The sequence below is a fragment of the Dinoponera quadriceps genome, unplaced genomic scaffold (genome assembly GCF_001313825.1).
Source record: "Dinoponera quadriceps isolate SergipeBrazil2010 unplaced genomic scaffold, ASM131382v1 scaffold386, whole genome shotgun sequence".
NCBI classification, from domain to species: Eukaryota; Metazoa; Arthropoda; class Insecta; order Hymenoptera; family Formicidae; genus Dinoponera; species Dinoponera quadriceps.
In genome coordinates, this window is record NW_014554505.1 from 594315 (window position 1) to 609503 (window position 15189).

Sequence of the window (15189 nt, forward strand, 5' to 3'; positions counted from 1 at the left end):
ATAAATTAGCAGATCAGAGTAGATCTAGATAACTGTGAAATCACATCTCCGTGTGTATTGAAGAAGCATTTATTCCTGAAAATCACTGAAAAAAATAACACTGCAATTTATCATAAACATCAAAGTAACAAATTCATCTTTCGTTCTGACATTCTTATTCTATCATTAATCTAACGCTGCCTTATTCATCGATAAATCGTTTGCAGAAGACATAAGAAGAAAATTCGAGATGTTTGAATTCAAATACTGCCAAGTAGGATAACTTCGATTAGACTGAACGTTACCTAGAGGTATATAATTATTAATAATTATATTACCTAGGTGTAGGCAATAGATGTACGCACGTCCACGAATTAGATATATAACATCAGGGTTAAATATAACATTTATAGCTAATATATTAAATATATATATAATATAGCTGAGACACGTGAAATTGATCAAAATGCACTTAATGCAATTAAATTAAATTCTCATTTATTTCCTGGAAACGCAGCTATCATAATAATTTTACTCGTCGATCACAAGTTTGAAGTTCGATAAAAATAAATAGACATGTTTCTTATCAATTGTAACACGAAGGAAATGTCTCAACATATGCGCTGTTTAACGAAACCCGTACGAAACGATGGCTTCACGCGTAAAAAAAAAAGAAAAAAGCTTGAAGGAAGAAAAGTCAGACGATGATTTCTACACGGAGGGTAAGTAACGATGTCGACAACAGTTTGTACAATTTTGAAAGTACCCTATATAATATTTGTAATGCGCTCAACACGTTGCAGTGCGTCATAGGTTGTAGCGAAACTTTCTTGAACTGCGTGTATATTATGCAACAGTTATTACGGAATCTATAATTTATTGTAATGGTCGTGAGGGTATATGGAGATGGGATCAAGCACACAGTGCGCGTGTCCGCGAGTCTCGCTTGATTCAACAGCTAGATGTAATTTCATTAAAATCAACTAGTACTTTCACAAATTATGAATTTCTTCTGTAATACGTATAAAGAATTTTCTGCGATCCAGTAACAGGTGAAATAGTTACAAATATAACAGATAACTTACTTCAAGAAAAATACACTATATTTCCTTTGTGTAATAATCTCGAACACGTTATAGATAATGTACACAGACGGGCATGACAGTCTCAATACATAAAATATTACACCTTTCTAAAACACATAATGACGTCATAAACGAAAAAACACACGTTCAAAATTTTCATAGAGTACATTGAAACAAAAAGATATTTGTAAAAAAAAAAGTTACGTGTTCGTCGGAGCAATTTGTAAAAATACTTCGAGAACTTCTGATTCTATAATTTATTAATCACAACATCAACGTGATGTGAAACTAACCTTTGAAATATGTGATATGTCATGTTAACTTGATATTGATTGATCATTAGAGCAAGAGGAAAGATCAGTTGATAATACAGATCTCAATTACAAGTGTCATTTTACGGATAATCTTTGTATTTCAATGTATATTCCGAGAATTTTGGGCGTGTATTTTCCCGCTTCAAAAGTCATTAATCAAAATGGTCGCAAGGGGACAAGGAAACAGGAGCCTTAAGGCTATTTATCATGCCTGCCTGTGCATCTCAAGTGTGCTTAATCCCACTCTTAATTATGAACGCGATGCGTGACACAAGTCCACAGTCACATCCAACTGGACCGCAACGCTTTGAAGTGAACACATAGGATTCTAGAAAATCTGTATACCAGTAGCAGGATTCCACTCTCCTTTCTTCTCTTTTTATTTCTCCCATAATTGGACACTTGCTTGATGTATAACATCATTGATCCCAAAAGTCTTTGGCGTTTCAAATACAATAGCTCGAAATTTTCCTTCTTCTTTTGTACCCGGGAATATTGTTGTCGCGAAGATGCGATTTACGAAGATGTACAATGTGCATGTAGCGAATAACATAAAGAGCAAGTTCTGCTAACGGTACACAGCTTGTTCAGTACACGCGATTATATATTCATGCAATACATCGGGGCCGCTACTCCGCTGCACGCTTTTAACCGACCAGCGTCGGTTCGGTGAGTGTCACGTTATACAGGTATAATCACATCATAAAACCGTAAAACGATATAATCGTATCATTAAACAATGAATCATCGAACCGATGCCGTCATTGAGCGTGTACGAAATGCAGCTCCCAAATATCGACACAGAAAGGAACCGTCGTCAACGGTCGACACACGTAAGCTCTCAATGTTAGGATACCGAGGCGTCATTTGGGTACTTAAACAATTAACTCCTCCGTCCGATGATTTCGAAATCGAAATCGGCAGAATAAAACGCTAGAGAATGTACAGTGGACAAAAATTAACAAATGTCATAGTCGATCTTGGGGAACTCGATTGCGCGATCGTTTAGTAGTAGTTGTAAGATCCCCACTGATTGTAAGGTCCGTAAGCCTGTGGCCCGCCCTGGCCGTACTGCCAATTTTGGTAGTTAGCGTAATTAGGGTCCGACGGTGGTGGATACTGCTGATAACCCTGCTGATAGCCTCCCTGACCGCCGTACTGACCGCCCTGGAACTGCTGCTGCGATTGGTACGGTCCGCTCGGGCCGCTGCTATACTGGTACGAAGACTGCGAACCCACGGACGGTGGAGGTGGCACGTTCGACTGATCGGTCTTCACTTTTTTCGGAGGCGAAGAATCGCTGCAACGTACAGGTAATGCCGATTTCGTAATGTCTGTTTTAACGAAAGCGATTTCAAGTGGGTATACACTGAACGAACGAACAAACAGCGAATATGTAATATGAGTGTGTACAACATTCGCGTCTAAACGTGTACGAACTTCCTCTCTCTTTTGGTCTGTTCTCTTTAGCCGAATTGGCTGCACTAGTTGAAGAAATTTACACACATTGAAGCGTGAATGTCTCGTACGTTACGCTTCATACGCTTCAATGTGTATGTAAATTTCTTTAACTAGTGTAGCCAGTTCAACTAAAAAGAAGAAACTATTTGGTAAATCATCTTATAAAGCTTTCTGTTCAGATTTGTTATGGTATACACATTTTCCAAATTGTAACAAGTTTGTATTCGTTGTCCGTTCCTTGTTCGTTGGGTCAGTATATACCTAGTTTTTGATATATTTGCGTCAAATGGAAGGATATTAATGGCGCATTCGAATCTGACGGTACAATAAGTACGTTAATTTCGCGAACGATAGAAATTGCTCGTATATTCGCTTTTCTTCTTCTAATTCTCCTGCTTACGCTAATTACTCACGTTTTGTTATCGTCACCCTTCGCCTTCTTTCTCTCCTTCGCTTGCTTAATACATTTCTGGAACTGTTCGTGGGCTTTTAACACTTGTCGAATGTCTGGGCTGAAGTCCTCCAGGAATTCAACTTTGCGTTGCGCAAACAGCACTCTCTGCTCGAGATCCGCATGCTCCCTCTCGATGAACATGTCCATGTAGCCTACTATTTCTTGAGTATCAACCGGCGTTCGCTGCATACCCAAATCTATTAATTGCAGGTACAGTCTAGGGTTGTCTTTGTCTTTATCCGTAGCCTGTAGGACAAATCGCGAGATATGTATTAATTTCGTTAAGAGTTCAATTCATCGTGACGACTTCAGTATCAAGAGAAACGTCCAATTTATACATACCTTCATCAATACCTTAATCGCCTTGTCAACATCATTCTTGACTTTACAGAGAAACCGTGCGTACTTTACGGCGATGTTATTGGCGATCGTCCTATTTTTGCTATTGCTAATATAATTCTCGTATAGTGTGCAGGCTTTCTCCAAATCACCGCGACGGCGCTCCAAGTTTATCCGTCGATACGCCACTTGTAACATATTTGGCAATACATTGTCAATATTTTCTAATATGGCCGCGGCCTTCTCAAAATTATCTTGGCCTTCCTCGAAGATAGCCCACTGCAAATGCAAGTTTGGCTTTTTTGGATGGTGCACCATACAAGCCCGAGAATATACGTCTCGGATTTTCTCCGTGTTATCTCCCTTCAATGACTCCAGGTAACGCACAAACTGCAAACGCAAGGTCCAAGTTTTACACATTCCACTCACACGATAATGATATAATGATATAGGCGTGTTACGCCCGTTTCCACCATCATGGTTTAAATCTAATTGACAATTAACTCAACGAAATTGACCAATCACATTAATCGGTTTAACTAATTGGTAAATACGGTTCGTCAATTCCGTTGAGTTAATCGTCAATTAGATTTGAACCACGATAGCGGAAACAGGCGTTAGAAAGTTAACCCTAGCTCGTCACATTCCAGTTCAGTGGATTGCTGAATGTTTTCCGGTTTTCTAGTTTTCACTTATTTTTTCTCTTCAAATATCAAGTGTCCATTACGAACGAACGTTACTTTTTCTTAAAGTGCATTTGCGAAACCATATGAGAGTTTTATCCGCGAAAATAAAAATCCTTTCCTTATGATAATAAGTTTTTGAACTCAAATGATTTTCTCGATCTGATATAAACATTCAGACTCTGTATTTCCAATTCCCACATTGCAAGTTTAAAAATACCAATTAGAATAAAAATGACAAGGCGACAAAGTCTCACGAGCCGGAATGTGGAGAATTTAAGACTCGAAAATAAGAGTGGCTAGCTAGAGTTGATAGGTGCTCTTCAGTAGCTTCACTTACCCGCATCCAAAATTCATCGTATAGCGCACAAGCAATCAGACACCTCTCGAACAAGATGATTATACGGTTCTGATCCTTCTGTTCGATCTCGAAATCGAGATATTCCTTCCAGTTCTTCAACTGACATCGCTCCAAAGGTTTCACATGAAAGTACGGTCTCTTTATCTGTCAATCGTACAGCACACAGTTATTATATTGCGCCGGGCAACTTCCCCAATTAATTCGGATTTCATATATGTAATGTATCTCATGCTGTATCGATAAAATCGTCAACTTTTGAAATCCTTTAATTTGGAATAGAATTTTTTTTTTACTTACAACATAAAACATGTAAAACACTGACTTCTGTATACTACAACGAATCCAGATTTACCGCGCGAATATGGAGTAGTTCTAGAGCATGGACTCGAAATGAGTTTTATTCGTTTATAGCAGTGAAACGCTATTTTAAGGCTGTGAAATTAAGAAGTCTCATAATTTGCTAAGTCAGAACTTCATAGTAACAGTAATCGTATGATTACGTACTCCCTCTTCGTACGACCATCTCGCGGCCACCGCGTTGACGTTAGCTTTATGCATTTTGCGCCTGCTGCTGATGATCTTCTCCCGGATGGCTCGCGTCTCCTCATCGGTCGGCGGCACTTCATGGGGTGGCGGCTCCTCACCGGGTGGGGCATCGTCGGAAGCAGACGTCGCGGTGGTGTCGTCCGATTTGAGAAGGGCTTTCACCTCGGCGCGCAACGCCAGGAAATCGTCCACGCTCAAGATGCGATTCGGTAAGTTAGAATCGACGAACGCCTGGAAGTTGTCGAAGTGGGTGGTGTAGGCGAGCGTAGGCGTCGAGAGCAAGCGATCGTACAGCGCCGTTACTCTGCTGAAGCGCTTCGCCTCCTGTTCCCATTTTATGTAGCTCTCCCAGAGACGATCCGATCTGTGTTTGATTACATTCAATCGTTGCATTATTCGTAATTATCTTCTCGACGATTCGTTGTCGGGGCAAATTCACGCATCGCATTACCGCGACGTCATTCGCAGATGAAAAAGAAAATATAGCTTTAAAACTAATCCTATTCTTGTCAATTAAACGCGTTAAAAGTTACCCCGCTCTTGACATAATCGTACACATAGTATCGATTGAAGGAAATTTCTATAATGTACGCAAATATGAATGAGAGGAAGAGATAATAGGAGAAGGGATATATAAAGACAATGGTCCATATTTTGAGTTCACTTTTATAGAAAATGAAGAGATGTAAGAAGTAATAAATTGTTTGGAGTTACTGCAAGAATTAAGTAGGAAATAAATAAAAGTAAGCAAGTATTAGTGATTGTATATAAAAGGCTGTGATAGAGATAGGATAGAAATAATGAAAAAAGTATTGTTTTATTCGGTGATTATGTATTGAATTTGATTTATGTATTGAATTTTAATTAGTCAAGTAGTTTTAAGATATGGATAGGGGCATGTGGTAAAAAGAAGTCCCTTCTTGACATTTTATAAACACATACACACAAAGTGAAGTAAAATAAACATATATATTTAGTATATGTACTCGAATATATGAATTTCTAATACAAAAGCCAGTGGATTCATTACCTGAACTCAAGCCCACACGCTTGTATGGCTCTCTCGTACTGCTCCCGGAGCTTCTCCTCGTCCTTTTCATAGACAGTTTTACAGTGGTTGATGTAATGGAGCCACAGATCGACGCTTAGCGAAATAGCTTTCAGACCTTGGTCGAACACCTGCGGTAACGATTTTTAAATCGTATTTAGAACAGCTTACAACTGGTTGGGGTGGCAGCGGGTAGATTCTTATACCTATTTTTTGCTTTTAGCTTTCGTTAAGCATTACGGTTTTGTCTTTGTCTCTTTTTTTTTTTTAGCAACGTATACTCACATATCGTACGCGTACTGTAAATAAAGAGATTTAATTAACACAGAGATTGCAGAGCATTGTGAATTCACCTTAAAGTCAGGGAGTGTTCCGATCTGGGCGCCCCTGTGTCTTCCACCACTCTCTTGCTCCCTCTCTGGCACGTGCACGTCCTAAGTCTTTGTCTCTGACTTTGACTTAGCACCCATCCCGACATATCTTACTTACATAAAGTAAGAGTAGCGCATATATCTTATGCTTAAGTTTTACAATACTTTCTGTAGTAAGCTATGTGTACAAATGCTTACAGTAAAATATAACACACAGTTTTCGGTTCCTTCTGTTGCTTTGTTTTTGTTTTGCTTTGTGTCGCGATAAAAGGCGCTTCGCACAAATCGGAAACAACTAGCAATCTCGCCAGGCTAACGTATCGTAGTACGGTACTTGGTATGATATACGGTATTCGATAAAGAGTACGTAATGTAGCGTAATACTTTTCATATAGATATCGCAGAAACATTAAATAAGTAGCTATTTGGTAAACGGAGAGAGTCGTATAGGTGCCGCAAGACGTGCTAGGCTGTTGGAAGGGAAAACCATATTTATGTGCGTGCACACTGCCCACGCGTCTTCCTAACTCGAACTATTTTCATTAGATTGCGTTAATTAAATGATATCATAATGAGAGATAGCCTAATGAACATTAATATACGATCGGACTCACCGTTTGGACATTTTCGGGGTTGCCCTTCTTCTTCTCGTAATCGGCGAACTTTCTCCAGTAGCCGTAGCAATATGGGTAACGCTCCAAGAATTTGGTGTAAGCTTCGCGCGCGGCTTCTGCGTCGTTCTGAGGAAAGTGACAATAATCGATCGTTAGCTCGAGCACAGTTTTTCGACCACGACTCATCCTGACCGTAAAAGTCATATCAAAAAATGTTTTGGAAAACGCAAGAGAGAATCGAATCTCAAGGAATGAAATATAAATGATGTTATGTTATAGTTTCAAGTTTCGAGAAAAATCCGTTTTCCCATTTTTTCGCGTTTTTTTTTACGGAAAAAAGTAAACGTAGCAAATTTTAGTCAGACACGCGTGCATTTCTCCAAACAAATTTTTTTACAGTACTGAACTCGTGCTCGGCTCAATACGACTCTATTCTCTTTAATTTCGCAATTTCGTAGAACCTTTTTCTTTGTTGAATATATTTTCGTTTCGCTTACTTCTTGATCAACGTATTGCAAAAGATACGTCCAACCCGTAAAGTCGGACGGATCTTCGTTAACGGCTTTCCAATACTTTTCCAGCTCGGGTAGGGTTTTCTTTTTGGGCGACGCCGGCTTGGCCTCTTGCTTCTCCGCCGCATCTGCTTCGCTGGATAACGCAGCCTTCTTCGCGGGCGTCTCGTCGTTGTTTTCGGACGTCGGAGAACTGGGATCGTATTCCCCTTCCGCGTTTAACTTGCGTTTGTCTGAAAGAAGGAAGAATATGTAGCGGAATCAATTCGAGGTCGCGAAGATCCTCCGAGACGCTATGGAAGGTGTACTCACTTCCGCTCTCAGTTTTTGCTTTCTTATCTGGCGTTTTGTTGATCGACTTCGCCACGCCTTTTCGCTTCTTGTCGCTGTCCGGTGGTAACTCGTCCTCGGACACGGATTCGGTTTCGCCCAAGTCCGCCGGAGCAGCGACCGGCAACTCCTCGTCGGACACTGCCTCAGTTTCGGGTTCCTGCGTGTTCAAAGTCATACTTATTCAAGGCTGTTCCTCGATTTGGATTTATTCTTCGACATAACATAATCTTATCCATCTTAGAAAATCTAACAAGTAAAACGCGAGATCTCACCTTGGCCGCAGCTTCACTCGGCAACTCATCCTCCGACACAGCCTCCGTGTCGGGTTCAATTTTCTTCGAGTCTTCTTCGGTCGCGCTTTCCGCCTCGACCTCATTCACTTCAGTTATCTCTATACGCGGCACAGAGTCGCCACTCTGTGATATCTCCATGTCGGTATCCACCTTGTCCATCACTGTGTCTGCGATCACAGTTATTCCCTGCTGTGAGTCGTCGATTTCCATGACAATCCCGGTTGCGGTGGGCATGTTCTCCGAATTCACCTTTTCCGATTCCATTATTTCCTGTATCATAGTAGTGCCATCTTCGTTGATGACTTCCTGAAACTCTATAAGTACGCGTTGCTGATCGTAGTCGTCGTTACTGATGTCTGGCCCCTCCAACTCGACCTCGCTTTGTTCCTCGCCCAGCTCTTCCCTGTCCATACTATTCTCTTCCACTATCATACCTTCAGCTCTGACATTGGAATGTTCCTGCAAAAAGTATCAAAAGTTTCAACTCAGACAATTCAATGTAACAATTGCTAAAATAATAATATAGCGATACAAACTGTCTTTTAAGACAAAAATTTAATGTGTGACATGAAAGTTCACCATATCGTGTATCAAAGATTAATATATTAAGTTACTTGGATGGTTACTTTTCATGTTACTTGTATTACTCACCATTTCCTCCACTTCTTGCTCAATTTCTTCACTTTGAGCAACATTCATCTCATGCACATTTGTGTCTTCGGAATCTTCCAACTCCAAGTGTAACATAGGAGTGTCTTCTTCGCTACGTTGTTCGATAATAATATCTGTTAGCTGTTGAACTCCATTCTCAGTCATGTTTTCCACTATGGTTTCTTCCAACATGGATGCTTCCTCCTGCAATCACAATCAGCCACTTGAGAACAATATTCTTTTGCATCCTTTATATACAGTCATATAGAAATATCAGTAGAATATCAACAAATTACTACATAAATTTTCATTTCACAAAGTAACAAATTTTATAAGGAAATTGCAAATAAAATTTAATAGTCATATCACAATCAAATAAGTTATAATTGTGTTACATAATCTGTATTGAACTATATAAAAGTATATTTATTTTAACTTATGTAATCATTTCAGTACAGATAGATAATCATTCCTATCTTTTTTTATAAACGCATACTATAAACTATATAACTATATAAACTATATCAACGATTTATCTTAACTAATTCTGATCATAAAAATATTTATTTGTCTTGAGTTATAGATCTAAATGCAATAATATAAGACAAAGACACAAGGGTCCTGAAACAACAGTCCGTTCACATCCTCAGGATTACATTTATGGCACAATCAAGGAGAAATAGAGTTAATCGGCGATCTAGGCGCCAGGGGAAGCACTTCGTACGCCTCCGACACGTACCTCGGTCTCCTCGATCTCGTGGGCCTTTTTCGGGGAGCGCGTAGCCCTGGCGAGGAGCTTCTTCACGGGTGACTTTTTAGCCACCACCGCCGTTTTGCGTGTACGGCCAGACCTGGTGCGCCTCACTGCAAAGGGAGAAGCGATCAAATATTTATATCAATGTATGCATAAGACGCCATTTTCGCCCAAATGGCGACTGCAAAGGGCTGGGCGCTCACGCCGGTTGCGCGTCGTTCGTCCCCGTGTGCGAGGTGACTCCGCGACGACAACATGCGACCGAGCGATCGGTCAGCGTAATTCGCCCGCGTTAGCGTGATTCTCACCTGGTTCGGCCAGCGCGATATCGGCCTCGTCTCCACTCGCAGAGGACATTTCTCTCGTTTGCTCGTACTCCTTGATGCAATCACTGGAATGTAAAGCGCAGAAATGAAACAGCAAATGGCGGCGTTCGCAGTGCTGCTAACTTCCTAGACATAAGGGCTCTGTCTAGGTTTAGTAACTTTTGTTTCCCTAAATCCCGATCTACAATAGAGTTTTAAGCCTTAAGAAATTGACCAATCACAATCGAATGTAAAGGGAATAATTAACTGTGATTGGTCAATTTCTTAAAGCTTACAACTTAAAATACCTTTTGTAGATCGGGACTGACGAACGTAGCAGTGGGATTTTTATTAGTACCAACATCTTCGCTACGAACCGCCACCGTCACTAGTGTAAAATTGAGATCAGAGAGAAGTCTGAAAACACTCGCGTCAAAAGGCTCTTTCAGATGCTTTCTTCAACTTGTTCTCTGAAATGCTACATCTGTAAAATTGAAATTAGAAAGGAATAGGTAATCAGTCGCTGTTTTTGTATCGAATAATGTGGAAAAAAATTAAGAGCGACGAATAATTAAAGTGGTTGACGAAGAATGCGTCATATCAAAAATTAGTCATTAGAGATTCGCTGTTAGAGATGGTGGATCGATCATTGTTAGTCATTTATTAGGCATTTTTGTCCCTATCATAGTAAATAATTTATTATACGCTCAATTTTATGCACATGTACATGTGAACTGCAATTTGCAAAGATTAATTGCACAAACAGAATGATGACGCCCGACTTTGTGAGGAGGCGAAATATAATTATAGCTTCAGTCTTTTGATATCCTCCGGCCTGAAATCTATTCTCAGAGAGGCGATACGTCGGACTTCCGACGGCGTTAGCCGCCACGCTATCGCATCTGCACCACAGTAGTCCGCGAGCTCCTCCACCTTCTCTATACTCAGAATAGTAGCGATCTGTGTTAAACGCGCAAACTTATCCCTCACCGACCACGAAGTAGCAGCAGCCAAGTAGCTGGCTAACGATCTTATTTCCTTGTCCAATATCAGACCTCCTGCCTGAAATAGAAATTCGCTTCGTTGCAGTTAACTTGCGGTTGAATTTAATCCAAGCTGATAGAAATCACCCTTATGTCACGCAGGAGGTGACCTCAAATTTACAGCAACACATACTCGATTGAAGGTCGACTTTAAGACCACTTTCTCCAAGCGGGCCGTAACTTCCGCGGTCAGCAGGCCGATGAGCGCGTCGTAATTGGAGGTGGTGAGGCTACCCTTGAATCCTTGAAGCAGACCCTCCAGATTCATGACTAACGTTTGCACGAACGGCTCGTCCGTTTCGTATCTCAACAATTCGTCCTGCATACACATTGTCCGTTACAGTTGAAGAAAGAGATCGCAGGCGAGAGGTATATCGTGTTGAAGTGCGTGTACCTCATTGATATGATGATCAATGGAGAGAAACGCGTCGACCCACGGGGTGACTCTGGGTTTCACGGCGCTGACTCGTAGCTGCTCCAAGCCGTAATCGATGACACCTCGTAGGATCAATATGACTCCTTTCAGGCTGGACAAGCAGCTGTCGATTTTGCCCCTATCCTTCTTCTGCATGTTGGGAAACGTCGCGTCTATCTCCGCGCCGAGGCTCTTGCACAGTGTCTCGACGTACTCCGTGCTCACGTCGGTGTTATTTAAGTACGCCTGTAAGCGACAAAGTATCAATATCAGATTTACACAGTTAGGTAAAATACAGATATAATTTAGATAATCATCATTATCACGGGAAATGAAGTAACAAGCAGTGTCAGCCGTGGACTTACCAAGAACATGAGACGAGCATATTCCGTATCCGATGTTTGCAAACGGCCGTGCTGTATGCTCGTCTGAAGAGCGCTGTATGCCTGCGCGAGGTCCAAGTAGCCTGCCGGGTAACCTTGGCGCAGTCTGTTTCTCAAGCGGTTCGCGAAATCGCCCTCTAGGATACCGCATGCCATGTTGACGACGGCGCAAACGCCGTCTATGCTCCAGCTGGACATAGCGCGTCTGCGGATATGATATTCGTTAGCCTCCTTGAGTTGAGGCTCTGCATTTGGCACAGGTGAAATCAAGCTAAGTTCCAGAAGAAGAGGAGGAAAGAGGAAAAGGAGGGGACGCAACGCAGACGTCGTGTCCGACGCGATACGTACCGCACGCACTTCTGCACTATGAAGAACACGTCGTCCACCATGCTGGAAGTTTGCTGGTCAGGATCCAACGCGTCCATTCCCAGCGCCTTGTTCACGCTCTCCTCGAGGAAGTATCTCTCTAACGCGAGATAAGCGCCGAGCAACTCCTGCATCCCGTGCGCCAACTCGGAGTTGTTCACGATCGTCTCGAATTCATTCAGCAAGTCTGTGCGCTGCGTCTCGTCGGTCGTACTGATCTCGATGTCGTTCTGCAATGCCAACGGCTCATTAATGACTTATTAAGTTGCGCAATGCATTCTGCGAGCTTAGTAATTGGTATTTTTCCGCAACCTTCACTCTCCTTCTCAGGAAACGTATGTAAAGTTCTGCTCTCGAATGCATTATTGTAATTTCGCCCAGAAGGAGATCGAGCTCTTTGGGATCGATCCTCTCGGGATTCGGCTTCCGCAAGTAATCGTTTATCGTTTGCACATTCTTAGATATACACCTCTGCTTCGTGAATACCGTGACAATCTTCTTGACCTGTCTATTTATGGCATACGAGTTAACGTAATTATTTCACGCGTACGAATATCTAAGGCTCGATGTGCATTCCACTGTATGAGCTTCTCTCACCTATCACACTCCTTCTGCAAAATCGAGATTGTCATTAGAAGTCTACCAGGGCCATAATAAGTTTCGATTATCGGCTGATGCACCTCTACAATACGTGCAATTCCTTCGAATAAGAGAGTCATAGTGTCGGCGAAAATAACAGCCGCTCTCTTATCGTTACTTTTAATCTCCAATGCCATTTGTAGATTCTTCTGGGCAGTCTCGTGCAGCTAATACACATAATGAGTAAGATTTAAAAATGTTATCTTCTTAGTAAAAAATAAAACTGTGCTCTTAGTAGAAGTTATTATAAGATGATATTATAATAATATGAAATATAATATTGTATCACACACACACACACACACACACACACACACACATATACGTACTTTGGTACACAAGTAACTGCAAAATTTCTTGAGTCCTTCTAAGTGCATGCCCAGTAGTGGAAATATCTTGAAAAATCTCTCGACAGATGCCAAATCCTCAGATTTCACAGCCTCATCGAACTTATGAGTGACGACAGCTCTCAATTCCATAGCAGCTTGCTGCAAGGTAACCAGAGAACTGCTGATGCTAGTATGATCTCCTGATACATCTTCGGCTGTTCTTTCCAACAACTGTTGGTCCATTGATAAGTAACGATGGACATGAGCAGCACCCTGTTCATAATCTTCATTCCGTAGTGCCGTCGCCACTCCTTCACTACATAATTGCAAATCTAATATATCATTTACTCTACTTTGGCACTCGCACACTCTGCTCTGTCAAACAAGATTATAGTATTTAATTATATGCAAGTAATAGACAAATAATAGACAAATATGTAAGGTTCTGTTTACAAGTGACATCGATTACAATAACTTACTCTTGCTAAATCTAGCTGCCTTACTTTGGCACTAACATTCTCTGCTAGCTCATTGGTACGAGCAATCATGTCACGAAATTTCTCCCCTTCAGTATGTATTATTATTACATTTGGCAATACTTTGCCAATATTCTGGAGCTTTGCTTCAACGTGACATCGTCGAGCAAGGATTGCATCTAGATTTTTTTTTATGGAAACCTGTCAACAAATTAACTTTTTATCAAATGTACATTAGAATGTATAAGAGAAATTAAACTGTTATATCCGATATAGATAATTATAATTATGTTTTAATAACAGACTTTGTAGTATATCTCCAGCCTAATGTTATACACAAACCTCATCATCAGAGAGTTTATTCAGTATTTGCTGTATATTTCCCTCATTCACTGGCAAATCCATATTATCAACAATATTATTTGTATTAATTAGTGACTCAACAACTATATTTTACAGCAGTAGAGTAAGTCAGATTGACATTTTCTCACGCGTCCTATATTATACCACCTAATTATTCTCGTTTATCATAAACAAGGATGTACACGTTGCATTTTACCACCGTATACGCGCATTGTGCTGCACTTCTATGCACTTTCTACACTCAGAAAAATAGAAGCACATATCTTTACGTCTCTCTCGGGAAGCCAAAGAAAGAAAAAAGTAAGAGTATAATAAAATGCAGGTATTTCATTATATTACTCGAAGACATGTTTCCTGTACCTCGAGGTGATCAAATCTTTGCCAAAGTCATGACGATAGAATCAGAGTAGGTAAGAATCAGAGCAATTATAACCTGCATTATCTCGCATTTAATTCTTACGATGGAAGCATTTAATCTAATCTCTGTATTCCCGCAACACGAAAATCGCGTTGAATGTCACAGGGAGGTTAATCATTAATAATAATTAATCATATTATAGCTGTACTCTCGCTCGTGATCGAATCTGAAGCGCCGTTCGTAGCGTTCTGACATTCGAAAGTCGCGCGCTCGGCCGACGTCATCGGCAGCGAACGTCACACGCATTGCGCGCGACGGCCGCTTGAAGTGAGGCACGGGTGCCAGAGGCGAAAGAGGGAGTTGGTGGTTGGGCCTCCTCGCGCATCTTACGCGTATTCTCGTACGGAAAATGGCTGCCAGCTGTCACTCGGCTTCGAAGTGCGGCTTGTTGTGAAGGGACACGACGCGAATCCGGCACAGGGCAGTTCTCCGGGCGCGCGAGCACGCCGCGAGAGTGCAATGAAATTACATAACGACGCGCGGCTCGCTGGCTGAGTTCGACGGGATCGCCGAGAGCGCGTGAGAGAAAGAGAGGGAAACGGTGTGAGAGAAAGAGAGAGGCGCGGGAGAGTACGAGTGCGCGGCGCGCGGAGACGGGGCCCCCACGGTGTTGCTTCCACGGTGCCATGAGAGTCTGGCCCGCTCGGCTGTTTA

General features: G+C 41.5%; 2 protein-coding genes across 4 annotated transcripts; both read right to left on the reverse strand.

Annotated features, from left to right (window-relative positions):
• Nucleotides 1-53: 53 nt before the first annotated feature.
• Nucleotides 54-10222, reverse strand: LOC106751609 (pre-mRNA-processing factor 39). The gene is made up of 13 exons (XM_014632562.1): nucleotides 10107-10222; nucleotides 9784-9908; nucleotides 9045-9248; nucleotides 8373-8852; nucleotides 8080-8257; nucleotides 7753-8000; nucleotides 7256-7381; nucleotides 6253-6401; nucleotides 5181-5586; nucleotides 4656-4820; nucleotides 3636-4022; nucleotides 3253-3539; nucleotides 54-2678 (listed from the first exon to the last, which is right to left on the reverse strand). The coding sequence occupies exons 1-13, from the start codon at nucleotides 10153-10155 to the stop codon at nucleotides 2384-2386; spliced, it is 3099 nt and encodes a 1032-aa protein (XP_014488048.1). The 5' UTR covers nucleotides 10156-10222; the 3' UTR covers nucleotides 54-2383.
• Nucleotides 10223-10765: 543 nt separating this feature from the next.
• LOC106751592 (conserved oligomeric Golgi complex subunit 4) lies at nucleotides 10766-14968 on the reverse strand. Of its 3 annotated transcripts, none has more exons than XM_014632512.1 (10): nucleotides 14097-14352; nucleotides 13758-13955; nucleotides 13279-13653; nucleotides 12908-13116; nucleotides 12623-12818; nucleotides 12293-12540; nucleotides 11927-12149; nucleotides 11541-11807; nucleotides 11280-11465; nucleotides 10766-11165 (listed from the first exon to the last, which is right to left on the reverse strand). In XM_014632512.1, the coding sequence occupies exons 1-10, from the start codon at nucleotides 14157-14159 to the stop codon at nucleotides 10908-10910; spliced, it is 2223 nt and encodes a 740-aa protein (XP_014487998.1). In that variant the 5' UTR covers nucleotides 14160-14352; the 3' UTR covers nucleotides 10766-10907. The 3 variants fall into 3 exon arrangements, with proteins under 3 accessions (XP_014487998.1, XP_014487999.1, XP_014488001.1); XM_014632513.1 differs by lacking the exon at nucleotides 14097-14352 and adding an exon at nucleotides 14866-14968 and having other exon boundaries at nucleotides 10767-11165; XM_014632515.1 differs by lacking the exon at nucleotides 14097-14352 and having other exon boundaries at nucleotides 10767-11165; nucleotides 13279-13648; nucleotides 13758-13842.
• Nucleotides 14969-15189: the final 221 nt, after the last annotated feature.

What these genes read in the sequence shown, in the direction of transcription:
- LOC106751609 (XM_014632562.1), bottom strand. Translation starts at nt 10,155, where the DNA reads ATGTCCTCTGCGAGTGGAGACGAGGCCGATATCGCGCTGGCCGAACCA. An exon ending in ACCCCGAAAATGTCCAAACG is followed by an intron (nt 6,402 to 7,255) that starts GTGAGTCCGATC and finishes TCGTTACCGCAG; the next exon opens with GTGTTCGACCAAGGTCTGAA. An exon ending in CGATTAAGGTATTGATGAAG is followed by an intron (nt 3,540 to 3,635) that starts GTATGTATAAAT and finishes TTTGTCCTACAG; the next exon opens with GCTACGGATAAAGACAAAGA.
- LOC106751592 (XM_014632512.1), bottom strand. Translation starts at nt 14,159, where the DNA reads ATGGATTTGCCAGTGAATGAGGGAAATATACAGCAAATACTGAATAAA. An exon ending in ATGCTCGTCTCATGTTCTTG is followed by an intron (nt 11,808 to 11,926) that starts GTAAGTCCACGG and finishes TGTCGCTTACAG; the next exon opens with GCGTACTTAAATAACACCGA. An exon ending in TAAAGTCGACCTTCAATCGA is followed by an intron (nt 11,166 to 11,279) that starts GTATGTGTTGCT and finishes TTTCTATTTCAG; the next exon opens with GCAGGAGGTCTGATATTGGA.